General features: G+C 55.0%; 1 protein-coding gene across 1 annotated transcript; it reads left to right on the top strand.

The window, feature by feature from the left end:
• Window positions 1-11286: 11286 nt before the first annotated feature.
• GOT1 (glutamic-oxaloacetic transaminase 1) lies at window positions 11287-15544 on the top strand. The gene is made up of 9 exons (XM_048311691.1): window positions 11287-11496; window positions 11818-11999; window positions 12553-12676; window positions 12861-12973; window positions 13179-13283; window positions 13838-13988; window positions 14124-14289; window positions 14418-14560; window positions 14843-15544. Exons 1-9 carry the CDS (start codon window positions 11382-11384, stop codon window positions 14980-14982), a joined length of 1239 nt encoding a protein of 412 aa, XP_048167648.1. The 5' UTR covers window positions 11287-11381; the 3' UTR covers window positions 14983-15544.
• The last annotated feature ends 951 nt before the right edge of the window (window positions 15545-16495 follow it).

Here is a 16495-nt window from a genome sequence, read left to right as displayed (position 1 = left end):
AGAAAGCCCAGGGAAGAACGAGATCAGAAATTCAGAAAACATGACATACTGGAGAAGGCTGAAGGGTAGCTTAGTATCACAACACCAAGACTGCAGGGAAATAAGATAAAAGTCTTTAAATGCATAAAGCCCTGCTACAAAGCACGAGATAATGGGCTATTCCTTGTTTCCAGGTGGGTAGAAGAAGAAGCCATAGACTCACCCTGCAATGACTGCGGTAAAAGGGATTAAAACTTGTTTTTCCTGGGAGCCGTCGTCACCACTAGAGGCTTCTTTTAGGAAGAGTTTAGACAAAAGCTCCACCAGGAAGGGTTTGATTTGTTTGGGGGCAGGCAGACAGGCTAGGTGACCTTTCAAGGGCCTTCCAGGCTTATTTTTTATAATTCTGTGAATACAGATACTAAAAAGAGGGAAGATCACTTTGCCTGTGGCCAGTCTATTCAGGACTGGTCCTTGTCAGGTGTGTTTTGCTTCAGCTGTGAATGTTTCGATCAGCGCTTTTTCTTTTTTTATTTTCCTTTTTTTTCTTTTTTTGTTATTTACTCCCAACCAATTTTTTTCCCTATTGAAATTTTCCCCTGTTTCTGTACATCACTGTGATCCTACTTTTCCTGGAATGGTCATACGCCTTGTGTGGTCCCCTGAAGCCGTGTACAGAGAGACCATTTCTTCCCCACCCAATGTGCCATACATCACACAGTATCCAGAAGCATCCTGGGGCAGACCCCGTATCTCTCATGAACTTGCCTGCTGACAGACTCCTGGTGTTCCAAGCTCGTGCCTCGCTCCTGGTTTCAGTCCTGTCACAAGGCCCAGCGGGTCGTCCGTGGGCTGGGTGTTTTTCTGTTTCTAAAACAGGAGCAACAACTGTCGTCCCCCTCCCTCTGTGGCTTTGCAGATGTCAACTGTCCAGTGTTTACACTGAGCTTGTGCAATGGGAATTCTTCTATGTGTATTAGTAACACAATGTATTTTTACTCATGATGTTTAAGATCAGAGTTAGTCATTAGATCACCTATGCTGATCTCCCCTGACTGCCTTGTCTTGTTACTCCTTCTGGATCCGAATAACCTGGGCTTTCACTAATGCACAAAAGCATCTAGTCCGGATGTGCGAGGGAGTTCATGGTTTGGTCTTATTTAATCACTGATGGTTAATCCACCAGCTAATCAGCATTGCTCAGTAAATGTATGTCGTATTTCTTATGCAGAGTTGTCTGGCTTTTAATTTCCAACCATTGATTCTTGTTCTGCTTTTTGGCTGGAATAAAAAGACGTTAGCACATGGTATTTTCTTACTGTGAGAGTACTTGTGCATAGCAGTCAAATTTCTTGAGCTTTTTTAAGAAGAAAACAGGTTGAGCTTGATTCTGTCACTGTGGGGTGCGTTCTCCTGCAATTGTGTCTTTTCTGTGCCTGTTTTCTGCACTCTCTCTCATTTCACAGAATAATTTTGGCCTCAGGAATTCTGGCAGTGCAGCCCGCTGGTTGGGCCTCAATCCACTGAATTTTGGAAATGTCTGAAGATGCAGATTCCATCATTTCACTCAGTTTTTAAGTCACCTTGTTTCTTCTCCCTTCCAGCCCATACCTCCCCACTCTGTCTGCAAGGACGCTGTGGGAAATATGGGGGGTGGGGAGGGGGTGGGAATAATATTTACATCTCTCACTTCATCTGGATCTTTCTAATGTGGGGCACCAGGCTAGTCACAGTATCTCAGGGTTGGCATCCCATCCTCTGCTGCACAGAGCACTGCCTCACAGCTCCCATTTGCTGCTCTCCCAGCTCTGGTGCCCAGGACTGTGTTCACCATGTGGTCCCAGCACTGCACTCACATCCAGCTGTTCACCCCCAGGACCCCAAACAATCCCAGTCAGAGCCAGAGCCTTGTGTTAGTCCCTGCCGCCCAGAGAGATAGCCCACTTTCTTTGCCACCACATCCAGTTTGGCATTTGGCTCAGTCAAAACCCACAACCAGGTACTCCATCTTTTCCATGACTTCTAGGGCTGTAGCCAAGGCTACCAGCAGCGGACTGGTGCCAACACTGAGCTCTCCTGTGCCTGCACTGGGTACCTGGAGACCAGTGCTGACACCATTGCAGCAACATCTCCCTGTTGAGAACAACTCCTGGAGACCAGTCAGGGTGTAGGTAAAGAGTGGGCAATCAGTATTAATTAAGACAAATACTTAACCAGAATATTGTTAAGCACCTCGCAGATACCCAAGGGTCTGACACCTCACTGCTCCCTGTTTCTTTGAAGCCCTTGCTTTTGGTCCTATGGGCAGTTTGAGTCCCTGCTTGAGACACAGTCAAACCTCTTTGTTCCCTGTTTTGAAAAAGGATTTCCTCAGAAGATCCTAGGAAGAAGCTATGGACTCATAATACCTTCACCATATATGGTGCATTTCATCTTTGGTTTGTGAGCGTGCGTTGCCCTGCATGCCGCACGCAGCCGGCGAGCGCATTATCCAGCCCGGCACCGCTGGCTGCTGCAGAGACCCGAGGCTCAGCACAAAATCAGGTACATTTTGGCCAGGCTTCTGCTTTTCCTTCTGTGCAATGTCTACACTGGACGAGTTTGGCCTGTGCAGCAATGACTGGTGGTGCTTACATGTGCTTTTACAGTAGCATTTCAAAGGGCTGGTTGCAAGGAGGTGCATGCACATTTCCTGTATGTCTGGCCAAAAAGCCAACACTTGAGAGCACCGGGGAACCCTACAGTCCTGCAGAACATGCCGTTTTGGTGTTCACAAAAGACAGTTTTGTCTAAACCTGGGGAATGTCATGGAAGGTGCCAGCATTATTTTCCTGCTCCTGGATTTGCTTAGTTTTACTTCTCATTCTGTTAGTCCATGACTGTCCAGCTGGCTTGTTCCTGCACTGCATGGGTCCCAGCCCTGTGAGATGTGGTGGGGAGATGTGCCTCGTTTGGGAGGGGGACTCAGGTTTAGCCTTGCTCTCTCCTGACAGCTCAGAGGTGGCAAAGTGCGAGTAACTGCCGCAGTGCTGGTGTGACAAGTGACAGGCTGGGGGAGTACAGGTGTGCAGCTGCAGAGGTCAGGTATGTCCCCAGGTGTCAGCCGTGCCATCAGGGGCACCTTTTGTGCTGGTCAGCCTCCTTAAACCTGCCCAAACATGCCAGAGACTCTAACGGCCAGGCAGGAGGACAGACCCGGTGCTTCCAGGTCTCCTCTCTTGACATCCGCTGAGTCCCCTTCCCGCACTAATCTTGTCCTTCTATCCAAAACAATTATGGAGGGCTTGTTGTTTTTGGCACAGTCCTTTATTTACAAATCCCATCCTGCTTATAGCTCATGGTTTCATTATCCTCTAGATGTTTACAGAGCTCCTTTTCTTAATATTTGTGCCATTATTTTACTGGGGATACGGGTGAGACTTTCCAGACAGTAATTATTTGGCTCATCCTCTCCCCCACCAGCTCTTTCTGCAGAACTGCACATCTCCCCACTGTCCCTGCCAGCCCAGGGCACCCAGAGGGACAGGGATGGACAGGACTGTGGGCAGTAGAAGACAGTTGCCCTGTTCTGAGGGGAGGGATGTGCAGAGGGCTGTACCTTGGATCTCTGATGTCGTCTTGAAACTTTGTGCTACTAATGTGCACCTCCCAACCCATCTTCCCCCTCTGCAGGCTTTCAGCTGGCTGGGGACTGCGTCCTGGGAAGGCAGACAGTGGCAAACCTGTCACTGAGATTTTGGGGTCATTAGCATGGTGCAGACGTGGGTCGGCGGCTTATGCTGTGCGTGGCTCTGATGCTGGTCCCTGCCCCTGGGCTGTCTGTCACAGGGGCTTGTTTAACCTTCTTTGCAACAATATCACAGTCTTTAATCTGTTTATCCTCATAACCCTGCTATGAGGTGAAGGATAGTTATCCTCATTTCAGAGGTAGGGAACCGAAGGGATTCTTTTCAAATGTAGATCAGTGTTTAATGATGCAGAGATAAAGATTTTAAAAACATGCCTGAGACAACAGGCGTATGGTGTGTAACTGAGCTGTGTTTCTGCAAATCCCATTAAGTGCCTCTGCCTTTTTCAGCTGGTGCTCTCTTGGGGCAGACCTGACATGAGGAAATGCCACGCAGGCTCCAGCCTCCGGGTCCATGGGTGGGACACAGGCAGGACAGAGCTGAGCCCGTGCCTTCCTTCAGTACCCTGGGTGTGCCGTGGGTGTGTGAGGCTCCAGGCACTCACACCTGAATTGCATCAGTGAGCGTGTAAGACCCTCGGCAGTGTTTGGGAACTAAACTTAAAGCCTGTTTGTACTGCAGGTGTGCAGATAAAAGTGTGAGGTAGGAAATACAAAGGGGTGCTTGTGCAGCCACCCTCTGGCTGTGCAACGCAGCAGGGCCGAGCTGCTGAACGAGGAGCAAGCAATGACAGCAAGCTCTTTGCTCTCACTGCCCAGACAGTTGGAATGGACAGTAGATTTGGTTAAAAACCCCAAGCTGTGGTTTCTGTGCTGTGATCCTGGCAAGAGGTGCTCCTGGCTGCTGTGGGGGCCTTTCCTGGTGGCTGGCCAGTGGGGTTGGGTGCAGGTCTCAGGGCTGCTCCTGGGCAATTGTTGCTGTGCTTGTGGGAATGTGGCAGCTCGTGCAGTGAGGAGGTCAGCGCCTTTGTCTTGCTGCAGGGAGTTTATCTCTGCGGATCTTGCCTGCTTTCCTGGGTCAGGCTTTACCTCCGTTGTTATCAGCAAATGCAGGAACAGCCCGCTCCAGAGCCAGGCTGCATAAGAACCTCTCGACCCCCTTGCAGGGGGAGGCAGCACTTTCACATCTCTCCCACGCTAATGGGCACCCAGCAGGCCGGCGATGGGGTGAGGTGTGCCATGCCCTGTGGTTGCTGCTCCTCCTTCACCGCTCTGTCAACGCCATTCCCGTGCACCCCAGCAGTGTGGGATGCAGGCAGCAGTGAAGGAGGAGGCAGCAGAGCTGGCAGGGCCCTCCCTGGTCTCACCTCCCACCGGGCTCTTCACCATAAGCACAGGGGACAAGTCGCTAGTGGCAGCACTGATTCCCCCTTCTCTGCTGTCCCAGTGCACCCTCCCCTTCTCAGCAGCTCCGTCCGGACCCCTCCAGCTGTCTCCACAAACCCAAACCATTAGCATTTCCTGTTCAAACATTTCCAATAAATAAATGGAGACATCATGCCACAAGCCCGCAAGTGACCCAGAGGCGGGTCCAAGGCCGGGATGGACACGACCACCCAGCGCCCGACCCCCTGGCTGGGCGCCAGCCCTGCCTTTGTTTGAATTCCCGGGTGAGTAAGCCCTTGGCTGACGCCAGCTGAAACGCTGTAAGAAATTATTTTTGATATTAAATAAATTGTTTTCAGTAAATCTGCTCCTACACCAAGGTCCAGAAGCTACCCTCAGCACTGGTCTCCCTGCAAGAGAGCTGGACTCCCTTTTCTTGGCCTTGTCCTGGCTCTACTGGGGGACACTCCCTGTCCAGAGGGGTCCAGCTGGGACCGGCTGTGCTGCTGTTGCCTCAGCCCCTTGGGCACAGTTCCCGCGGCTGCCTGGCAGCCTGGGTACACCATGGCAGAGCAGCTCCCTGCAACACATCCAGTGTCTCTGTCCCAATGCTTGAGCCAGGCTCACTGGGGAGAGGGGCAGAGGCTTGACCAGGAGGCTTGCTGCCTTTGGGAATGGCAGCTGTCTCTTCATGTCAAAACCCATTTCCTTGGCTGTGCAGAAGTCTGTGCTGTGACATAGATGTGCCTGTCTCTTCCCCCACAGGTCTTCCACACCCTTAGGAAACCACCTTGAATGCCCCAGGGTGCCAGCTGTCAGTGCCTGAGCAGGTCACAGTCCGTGGGTCAGTCCCCTGACATCTGCCAGCAGGTGTTGATGCAAAAGGAGAAATTAGGGGAAACTCCTGGGTGCCTGTGGGAACGAGTAGACATAGAATAGGTAAGCATGGCCATGAGTGGTCCATAAGCCAAGCTAGGATGCCAGGGACCCCAGGACTAATGTGCAAAATGGTTTTAGAGATATAGCAAACCTCTGGCTATGCCCAAGAAGCTGCAATGGCAGAAGAGGTGTGAAGCTGATTAGGTAGGTGGATATGCTCCTTCTTGGGGTGCACAGACTTTGTCCTCACTGCCCTGGGTTGCTCTCTGGCCTTGAGCTGGAAGCAAAGATGGCCTTGGAGCTAACCAAGTTCTGTAATGGTGGCAATTAGGAAAAATACCAAGAACACAGCTCTCACTATTTTTTTTGGTGGCAATTAGGAAAAATACCAGGAACATAGCTTTCACTATTTTTTTTAACGTATGTTTTGCTGAAGCCAAAACTTCCTGTAGGAACATGGTGTTTAAAAGAAAAATTTTGCTGTTGAAATTTTCTGAAGCATTTGAAGGGATTGAAATATTCTTTGAAAGAGAAGACATAGATATTCTGCTCCAGAAGCATTAATTCAGTGGGGTGTTATGCTCTAGCATTACAAAACTTCAGAAACTGAAATACAGTGAAGCCATATTTTAAATAAGTTGTTTTATGGAGAAACAATAAAGTCTTTTCTGATTTTGATTTATTTCATTATAGAGCTTCTGCTTTGCTCAAGAGAATCTCCTGTTTCTCCCACCCACAGCAAGGGAGAGAGGAGGTGGGATAAAGGGGCAGGGGGCTGCCATAGGCACGGTACCTGAGCAAACAGCCTCTGAGCACCCAGGTTGTTGATCTGCAGCTCAGCAGAGTGAGAACTGATTTTTTTTGGTGCCAGTCGGTGAAAGCCCTGGCACTCTCCATCTGTGCGTGCAGTGGGGCTGGCGGGGCAGGAGGACAGGAGGTAGATGCTGCAGGGTATCATGGCCCGGAGCTCAGACTCAGGGGGCACCTGCAGGGCTGTGCACGGGCTCGTCCAGGGCACGCTGCGGTCCGAGCTGCTGCCAGCGCCCTGGTGCAGCGGGAAGGCGGTGGCAGGGCCCCATCCCCCCCTGACGGTGCCCCTCGGCAGGACCTGCACCCCGGCTGCCACCAGGGCCCGATGCCATCAGCACTCGGAGGCGCTGACAGATGGACCCATGGACCCGGCAAGGGGCTGGCAGGGGCCGGAAACTCCTGATCCCTTTTTATCTGCCCCTCAGCCTGCTCTCTCATCTCCCTGTCATGCTCTGTGTCTCGCCCGGTATCTCACGCTCCTATTCCTGTGCCTTGCCGGCTGCTGGGGGCTGCCCAGCCTCACAGCACCCTGCGGCCAGGCACGGGCCCCAGGCTCCCCCATCCCAGCCACAGTGTGAGGTTCTGGACCATCCTCCTCCGGGACCTGCTGGGCTTGGTGCCTGCAAGGAGCACCAGCTCTGAGTGAGGGAAGGCACCGCAGATGCCCCCATCCCGTGTCTGCATGCTGAGCATCAGCCACAGCGGCAGGCAGGTGCCTGGGACAGGGCTCCATGGCTGCTGTGCATGGCAGGTTGGAGTGGGAGGGAAGGATCAGGCCCAGCTCAGCATCATTGTATTCTCTGGGGTCAAGGAGCCTTGCTGCTGTCTTCCTCAAATGTACCACCTGCTCCTGGGCAGGGTCCAGTTGGCTGCCAGCTCAAAACTAATCACGAGCATTTCACTTGGCTCTCGTGACATCCCTAATCCCCACTGCTCCATTGCAAACCCACTGTCCTAGCTGGGCAGGGTGGCAGTGTCAGGATCCACAGTTAATGTAGCTGCCCCTAAATGCACCGCCAGAGATCAGCTAATCTGATAATTACAGCAACAAAAGCCATTTAGACAAACCATGACCTGACCTCCAGAGCTTGGAATGAAAACATTTTACCCTCCTCTGTCTGGATCCTGCACTGAGAAAACATCTGTATTCGGAGGATGCTGGGAAAACAGCCCCCACATGGCACCCACTGGGAACAGCCTCAGCCCTGCTCCGTGCCACACACTGCTTGCACCCAGCCTCAGACCGAGATGGGCAGGCTGCTAAACCCTTGCTGTGATGCCAGGATCAACAGCATCCCAGTACTGGATAGGGCATTCTGGAGAGGAAGAGGATGAGGCAGAGGCTGGAGGGGTGGGAGTGTGAATCTTGCGAGAGGGAGTGAATGGGATGGGGTCAGTGGAGCTCACCCTCATAAAAATGGCTTTTTTTCCAAGACCATGTGAGACTTGACGGTGTAGGGAGGCCATCACCTGGTCTCCAGTGGTCCCTGTATCCCTGCAGCAGCCTGAGCTCTGCAGGAGCCAGGCTGGCTGCCGAGCCTCTGGCTCCCAGGAGGAGCTGAGTGTGGGGGGCCCTGTCTGCGTGTGGCACAGCCATGCGTGCCCGGGGGCTTCTTCACTCTGGGTAAGGTGTGCAAGCTTTCCCACTGAGTGGCAGGTCATTGCTGGCTGTCAGTCCAAGGCAGGAGATGAAGGAGGGATGCCTCAGGGCTGGCTCCCATGTTCCTCCTGCTTTTACATACCTGTTGGTGGCACCCTTTGTGTAGGCTGAGGAGATGAAAGCTCAGGGCCAGAGGGATATTGCTAACGCAAAGCCACCCAGCTTGGGGGCCTGACGGCCTGCTCCTTTGTCTCTTATTGTCTCGTTCTTGCATCTCTTCCCAGTGGAGTCCCACTCCGCGCTGTCAAGGGCATGGGACACCGGCCGAGCCGGAGGCACCAAGCGCACTGGCAGGTAACTCCTGCTGGGTCAGCGACCCCAGCCTCAGAGGCATGGGTAGTGGCACACACGGTTTCCACCAGACTGGCAGCACTGAGCTCACACTGCCCAGGAACTCCTGAGGAAGGGGAGCAAAATGGTGCCAATTTGGGGAAACTGCATTTTTTTCCTGCAACGAGCGCTGCTCAGCCTGCTCTGGCAGTCCCAGACAGCAGCTTGGTGCAGCCAGCTTGGCAGGCAGCACCCCTGGGCCTTTGTGAATTCCCTGTTCTGCACTGGGAAAGCACTTGGCCATGTCCCCAAGTATCCCAGTGCTCTTTGGAAAGTGGTAGGATTAGAAACCAGTAAGTGCAGTGAGAGCCTGATAGTCTGGGGACTCCCTAGCACTTCTGTCTGCTCCAGAAATAGGATGCTCTAAGCAGCCTCTGTCCGTTTTTCCCATTGCAGCATTCCACTTGTGCAGTACTTTACTCTCAGTGAGCAGAAAAAATGACTCACCCTGCAGTGGGCTACCCCCAGATCCCTCTGATGCCCTTCTCTTCATCAGCTGCTTCCTTGCCCACCACTGCAGTATCCCTCATTTAGCAGAATCCACTGACCTTGAGAAACCCAAGAGCTCTTCATCCAGTTGGGACTAGAGTTAAGGGTAGGGTTAGGGTTAAGGTTTGGATGCCCTGACAGCAGCTTGGCCACATCAGGTGTTTGCAGAGCTTCACAGCTATTGCAGAGAGCAGACCTGAAGCTCTTTTTGGGTTTCCATGCAGCTTTTTCTCAAGGCCTGAATGAAATTTTATGCAAGTTGGACTAAAAACCACACCAGGGCCAAGGCTTTGCTGTAGCACTGCTGTCTTGCTCCTCTACCTTTCCCATTACGCTGTTTTCTCTGAAGGCAGAAGTGCTGGCATGCTAGTGTGCCGACAGACAGCTCTGCCTCTTCCCCACTCTCATGCTAAGCAGAAAGTGCACTGGGCAGTTCTTCCAGGTGCTGCCCGGAGCCGGGAGAGGCAAGGGCTGTGCCCCTGGGCTCCCTCCCGGGCAGCCGGGCTGTGGAGCCACCTTAAGCATGGGAGGGGGGCAAGGAGCCAAACTGGTTTTCAGAGGGATCTTGGCTGGATTTACAAAGGGAGTGTATAACACGGGTTGTCTACAAAAGCATTTGGGGACAGCATGGCCTTTCCTGTCCTGTACCCCCGTGTTTTATTTCACGAAGGGGGGTGTGTGTGGTGTGTGTCACGCTGTCGGGGCTGTTATTCGCGACGTCCTTCCCGTTTCCCTCAAAGCCTTTCCCAGATGTAGCAGGGTTGCGGGCGGATTCTCACAAACTTCAAAAGCCGCTCGAGATAGGTGGCGGGATCCTAACGCAGCCGGCCTCGCACCGGGCGGCAACTACTCCTCTCCCCGGGAAACCGTGGGGCCAGCCACGGGTGGATGCTCGAGCAGCCCCAGGCCGCCTGCCCCGCCGGGCCGGAGCCGTGGGTGACGCTCCCCGCGGGGCTGGCGGGATGGGCGGCGGGATGCGCGGCGGGATGCGCGGCGGGATGCGCGGCGGGATGCGCGGCGGGATGCGCGGCGGGATGCGCGGCGGGATGCGCGGCGGGATGCGCGGCGGGATGCGCGGCGGGATGCGCGGCGGGATGCGCGGGCCGGCTCTGCCCCCTGCCGGCACCGCCCGGCACCGCCGCGCCCCCGACGGCGGCCGCGCCCAGGAGCCCCAGGGGTCCCCGCACGGCTGCAGGGCGGTCCGCAGGAGCCACAGAGGGCCGGAGGCACCGTGAGAAGCGCTGTGCCTGCGCGATGGGCGTGGAGTTTGGCAGCGAGGCGCTGCAAGGAACACCCCACGGATCAGTGCCATGTCCCGGGCTAACGAGTGGTAGGGGAGACCCTCATAGGTGACCCTGGGGTTTCCCCGGGGCTGGGAGGTTCTCGGGGATCAGCCCACAGCGTCTGACCTGCAGGTGGCTGTGAATCAGGGAAGTGCCTTAAAAACCCGGGGCAGACGCACAGGGGCGTCCCCGTGACCCGCCCCGAGGTGGAAACACACCCCGTCCTCACAGCGGTCCCCGTCCCGCGCCCGCGTCACTGCAGCCCTGGGCTGCCCCCGCCCCCCGGGCACTGCGCCCGGACCCATCACACCTGGGCAGGGCCACCCGGCACCTTCCCGCCCCCGCCGAGCCTGGCACCCCGGGCACAGCACCCTGGGGCTGCCGTTCACCTCAGCTTTGCGCTCCAGGGCTGATCTGCAGCCCCGGGTACCTAATGGGGACTGTGCCGTGACCCCGAGCACTGCACCCCCGAGCACTACCGCAGCGCAGCGCTGCCTCGGGCACGGCATCCCCCGCAGCACCCCGTACTGCACGGGGCATTGCACCCCGGGACCCATTCCCCATCTCTGCAGCTGCGGGAGTCCCCCCGGCCCCGGGCGCCGCACCCCCGGCGGCGGCTCTTGCACGCCCGGCCCCGGGCCCGGCCCCTCTCAGGGCAGCGCGGCGGTGTGGGGGCACGGCCGCCCATGGGCGGTGCCTGCGTCCCCGCGCCGCCACGTCACCGGGCGCGCTCCCCGCCGCCATTGGCCGCCCGCGTGGCGCCCGAGGCAGGGCGGGGCCGCCGTTGGCTGGCGGCGGGGGCGGGCCCGGGCGGGCGCGCTGATTGGCCACGGCAAGCGGCGGCCCCGCCCCGCCGGTGAAGGTGAGCGTCTCCTCCAGGCGCCGCGCGCCGCCCGTGCCGAACCGGAGCGGACCGGGCCGCAGTGGCTGCGCCGCCATGGCCGCCTCCATCTTCGCCGCCGTCCCCCGCGCCCCGCCTGTCGCCGTCTTCAAGCTCACGGCGGATTTCCGGGAGGACGGGGACTCGCGGAAGGTCAACCTCGGCGTGGGCGGTGAGTCCGTGGCTTTGCCCTGCTCGGCGGGGCCATTCCCCGCGAGGCGGGCCGGTCAGTGCCCCTGCGGCGCCTTCCGCACCTGCTGCAGCGGCCGGGCGGCCGCGGCGGACCCCGAGCCCCAGAGGTCACCGGGCCGCAGCAGGCGCCCGGTCGGGCGCGAGGGGGTGGGCGGGCAGCGAGGTCCAGCGGGCGTCAAGGTCGTGGGGCAGCCCGGCGCCGTCCCGGCCGCCGTCCTCGGTGTCCCGGGCAGGTCCCTCGGGGAGCCGCGCGGCGCAGCGTCCCCCCGGTGCAGTAAGGACGGCTCTCCCTTTCCCGCAGCCTACCGCACGGACGAGGGGCAGCCATGGGTCCTGCCGGTGGTGAAGAAGGTGGAGCAGATGATCGCCAACGACAACAGCCTGAACCACGAGTACCTGCCCATCCTGGGCCTGCCCGAGTTCCGGGCCAACGCCTCCCGGATCGCCCTGGGTGATGACAGCCCTGCCATCAAGGAGAACCGGGTATGTGGTGGACGGGGAGCACTGGGGTCCCTGGGGTGTCTCTACAGCAGAGTGGAAGAGCACAAATGCGTAGAGTACAAAATGTGCATTTTGGCAGGATTTGGGCATTTCTCACACGTGGTCTTTCTTGATTGTAGCTTACTTGATGAACCTATCTCCTTGAAACTGTTTGTGCAAGTAGTTGTGGTTTTGGGCAAAAACCAAACGTGGGCTGTGATTAGAATCTGTGTTTTCCTTAATCTTTTAATAGTTTCCCCACAGGATACCCAAGTCAGATAATATACCACCTTTCCTGAAATAAACTACTAGCTGGGAATCTGTTCTGTGCCAAAATATAACAGGAATGGCTGGAGTCTATTTATAACAGTAGAAGTTGTCAGGATGGGCCTGAGCACTGAAGGAGGTTGAAGACCACTGGAAAGGGATGGCATTCTGACTGGGGTGACCCCAGGGGACACGTTTGGGATCCTGTCTCATCCTTGCAAGCTCCTCTGCTTTCTATACATAGCAGTGTTGACCTGGGTGGACAAAGCTGGCAGTGTCTCTGTTGCAGGTCGGAAGTGTTCAGTCCCTGGGTGGGACGGGCGCTCTGCGGATCGGCGCAGAGTTCCTGAGGCGCTGGTACAATGGAAACAACAACACGGCCACCCCAGTCTACGTCTCTGCTCCGTCCTGGGGTGAGTGCGGCTCTCAGGTAGCCCTGTGGGTCAGCCAGTGAGGGAGGTACAGCCCTGCTTCTTGCAGAGGCCTGGGCAGTGAGAGAGGAGCCTTCCCATGTGTGTAGTAGGAGATGCTGGGACTGGAGAAGGTAGCTTGCTGGAGATAGGGCCTGCTTTTCTGAAAAGTTATTTCTTTCCTCAGAGAACCACAATTCTGTATTTATGGATGCTGGCTTCAAAGATATTAGAACATACCACTACTGGGATGCTGCCAAGAGGGGTCTGGATCTCCAGGGGCTGCTGAATGACATGGAGGTAAGTAAAAGTGGCATGGGATGGGCTGAGCTTGGTGCTGTGCTGTTGGTATCAGCAGCTGGCTGGGCTCTTGTGTGCTGTGCTGGGAAGTGGATCACTGCAAAAGAGGCTGTTGTTGCCCAGAGCAGCACCAGGCCTCTCCCTGTGCTGCAGGTGCCCAGTCTTATCCATGTGTGTATGTGACCAAGACACGTTCTCTCCTCAGCACGCCCCGGAGTTCTCCATTTTCATCCTCCATGCCTGTGCGCACAACCCAACAGGCACAGACCCTACTCCTGAGCAGTGGAAGCAGATTGCTGCTGTCATGAAGGTATGGGCTGCTGCTGGGGCTAAAGCAGTGCTGAGGGGACAAATAGCTCTTGAGCCAGCCAGAGCATTTGCATCTGAAGTGGGCTTTGGGAAGTGGCATGAGATGTGGCAGAAGCTGAAAGAGTCCCACAAGGCAGGTGTTGAAGGGAGAGGTTGACAACAGAACGGTGGTTGTCTGTGCTCAGAGCATGGATGCATTGCAGTTCTTGTGCCTCCAAGTTCTTGTTCTCAGACTCTGCGGAATGGGCTGTAGTGAGGTTTCTCCTGCTGGAAAGATTATCCACAGGCAGGTGCTGGATAGTAGCATGTGAAGTGGTGTACTTCTTGTGTCCTCAAATGCAGTTTTCTCCTGCATTGAGTTTTATTGACCACTTTAATCTTTCTATTCTTTTACCCCAGTAGAAAGAAGGTAGTTTTGTTTCGTGTTGCTGGACCACTTTTCCTTTGAATTCACACAGAAACTCAATGGTCATTTTTCCCTCCTACGGGTACTGTGGGGGATAAAGCAGAGGTTATGGGGAGGGGATTTCCCTCTAACACTGTTCCTCCTTGCAGCGCCGGAGCCTGTTTCCATTCTTCGACTCGGCGTACCAAGGGTTTGCCTCTGGCAGCCTGGACAAGGATGCCTGGGCTGTGCGATACTTTGTCTCCGAGGGCTTTGAGCTCTTCTGTGCACAGTCGTTTTCCAAGAACTTTGGGCTCTACAGTGAGTGTCTGGCAGTAAGCTGGCCCAGTAGCATCATACCCAGACAGATGGGGCTGGCATGCTGAGGGGTGGGGAATGCTCTGCTTTGCCACGACATGTGGAACCAATGGCTCACATCTCTTGGCTTGTCCACAGATGAACGGGTGGGGAACCTGACCGTGGTGGGGAAGGATGCAGACAACGTGCAGCGTGTGCTGTCTCAGATGGAGAAGATTGTGCGCACCACTTGGTCCAACCCTCCCTCCCAGGGAGCGCGTATTGTGGCAACTACACTTTCTTCCCCGCAGCTCTTTGATGAGTGGTACGTGTTGCTAGGGCTGGTGGGAGAAGGGAGGAGAGGGAAGCTGTCTCCCTGAGTGTCAGGCTTGGCCAGATGGCTTCAAACCAGATGGGTGCCCATCCTTATGCTCTGCTTCCTGCCTGCTGCAGGAAGGGCAATGTGAAGACAATGGCAGATCGGGTCTTGCTGATGCGGTCAGAGCTCCGGTCTCGCCTGGAGGCCCTTGGGACCCCAGGCACCTGGAACCACATCACAGAGCAGATCGGCATGTTCAGCTTCACAGGGCTGAACCGTAAGTATCGAGTGGCCTGGTGAAGGGAGGATTGGGTGAGGACAGTTTTTGCTGTGGGTGGATTGGGCTGAAGCAGTCCAAGCAGGAATCTCTCAGCCTTACTGGAGTTGTGACATCACTGCATCTGTGGCTGGGGAGGGATGAAGCATCAGACAGTATTTCAGTGGCCAGTGCTTGAACTCTTTTGCTTGTTGTGAAAGATTCAAGCATCCCCGACTGGTTCTTTAGGCTTTTCCGAGCTGTGGGTCACTGCTCTGACTTGATGCCCAATTGTTTCTGCAGCTAAGCAAGTGGAGTACATGGTCAAGGAAAAACACATCTACCTGATGGCTAGTGGGCGCATCAACATGTGTGGTCTAACTACCAAGAACCTGGACTATGTGGCCAAGTCCATCCATGAAGCTGTCACAAAAATCCAATGAAGCACATGAACAACCAAACTTACATGAAGTCACCAAAGCTATAGTGTGTAGTCCATGTCTTTCTCTGCTCATGGCTTGCCTTTTCCCACACCTCTTGGGGTTTAATAAAGATGGGAGCTGTAGCTCAATCAGGGATAATCATCTTCTGACGTTTTTTAAGTGGTCCTTGCAATATGGTAAGCCAGTGTCCCCAGGAGGTGGGGGCAGCATGAGCCCCCTTGGCTCTTGTTTCACAACAGCAGCCTGGTCTTCAGGCCCTTTGAGCTGCATCTTTAGCACGTCCAAATCAACTCCGTGTAACTGATCATTTTGATCATGGTGAAGTCTGGTGCCAGTGCAATGCACTGTGGGATAACAGCCCAGTGGTTGGGATCTCACATGGCTTGTGAACTAATGTCACTCAGTAGTATTTTGGAGAGGGGTAAAGCTGTGGCTAGCTTCCTCTCTCCACCTGTCCCACCCCTTCCCAATGTCTGAGCCTTACACGAGCAAATATTTGTAATTGTGATAATTGCTTCTTTGTGTTGCTGACATGAAATTAAACCTTAGTCTCTGAATGCTACCCCTGCCTTGTGTGATGTGTCTTCAGACTGTATGAACCTCTTCCCAGGCTGAGGTTAAAGCCTCAACATCCTCGTTTGTCCACTTACTCAGTTTGTTTCAAGGCTGTCCCTTTCTCTCTCAGGGTGTGTTGCATCTGTGATGATCTACTACTAAAGGGGGATTCTTACTGGGAGAGTGTTGTTGAGAGCTCCCTGTGACTACATGAAGCCAACCAGTTCCTCCTATATCCATCTTGTGTTCTTCCTGCCCCCCTGCCCTGTGCTGCCCAGCTCATCCTGCCTGTCTGTCTGTCTGTCTCTGCTTGCTTTCTGGACGGTCAAGTGTTTCCAGCTTTTTGGCCATCCCTCCTTGGCCCAGGGCTGCTGGGCTGCCCCTAGGGTGTCAAAAAGCAGATCTCTTCTGTTCATCCTTTTCAGCAGGCCCCTGGTGAACCACCATCTACTCCCATTGGCTTCAGGGGGGCCTGCCAGCAGCAGCCTGTGTTTCTGGCACTGAAAAAGAGCTGGGACCATCTGTTTCTCCTCTCTGCAGTCACTGCAGATCTATTTGTGAGTTGACAGAGCAGCCTCCTGACAGGATCTTGTAAAGAAAGGGGACAGCTCCTTTCCTTGGGTCGGGTAGCAGTACTCACTGTTACCCTGATGGATTTGCTTGTGCTGCAGCTTAGACAGAAAAGGCAAAAATGGTGCCTTATTGCCTTGTGTTTGCACAGAGTGCATGGGGTCTCTTGTTTGTTCTTTTTGGGTTAGCATTCATGTCACAGAAGAGAGTGAGCCAGAGAGAGCCTTTCCTCCTCTCTGCTGGTGGGGAGCTTTTTCTCCTTTTGGTGTCCATTCACAACAGGGATGATGGGGAAGTGGTTAAAAGGTGGCTTCTAGGGGTGAACTCAGGAGGAGTTAAGGAACCAACTCTGCTTTTGTTATTTATGATATTTGCTTACACTTCTGCC

The sequence above is a fragment of the Corvus hawaiiensis genome, chromosome 8 (assembly GCF_020740725.1).
Source record: "Corvus hawaiiensis isolate bCorHaw1 chromosome 8, bCorHaw1.pri.cur, whole genome shotgun sequence".
NCBI classification, from domain to species: Eukaryota; Metazoa; Chordata; class Aves; order Passeriformes; family Corvidae; genus Corvus; species Corvus hawaiiensis.
The sequence above is the reverse complement of the archived record's forward strand: the minus strand, read 5'-3'. Positions and strand labels throughout refer to the sequence as shown.

What these genes read in the sequence shown, in the direction of transcription:
- GOT1 (XM_048311691.1), top strand. Translation starts at nt 11,382, where the DNA reads ATGGCCGCCTCCATCTTCGCCGCCGTCCCCCGCGCCCCGCCTGTCGCC. An exon ending in CAAGAACTTTGGGCTCTACA is followed by an intron (nt 13,989 to 14,123) that starts GTGAGTGTCTGG and finishes GCTTGTCCACAG; the next exon opens with ATGAACGGGTGGGGAACCTG. An exon ending in CCGCAGCTCTTTGATGAGTG is followed by an intron (nt 14,290 to 14,417) that starts GTACGTGTTGCT and finishes TGCCTGCTGCAG; the next exon opens with GAAGGGCAATGTGAAGACAA.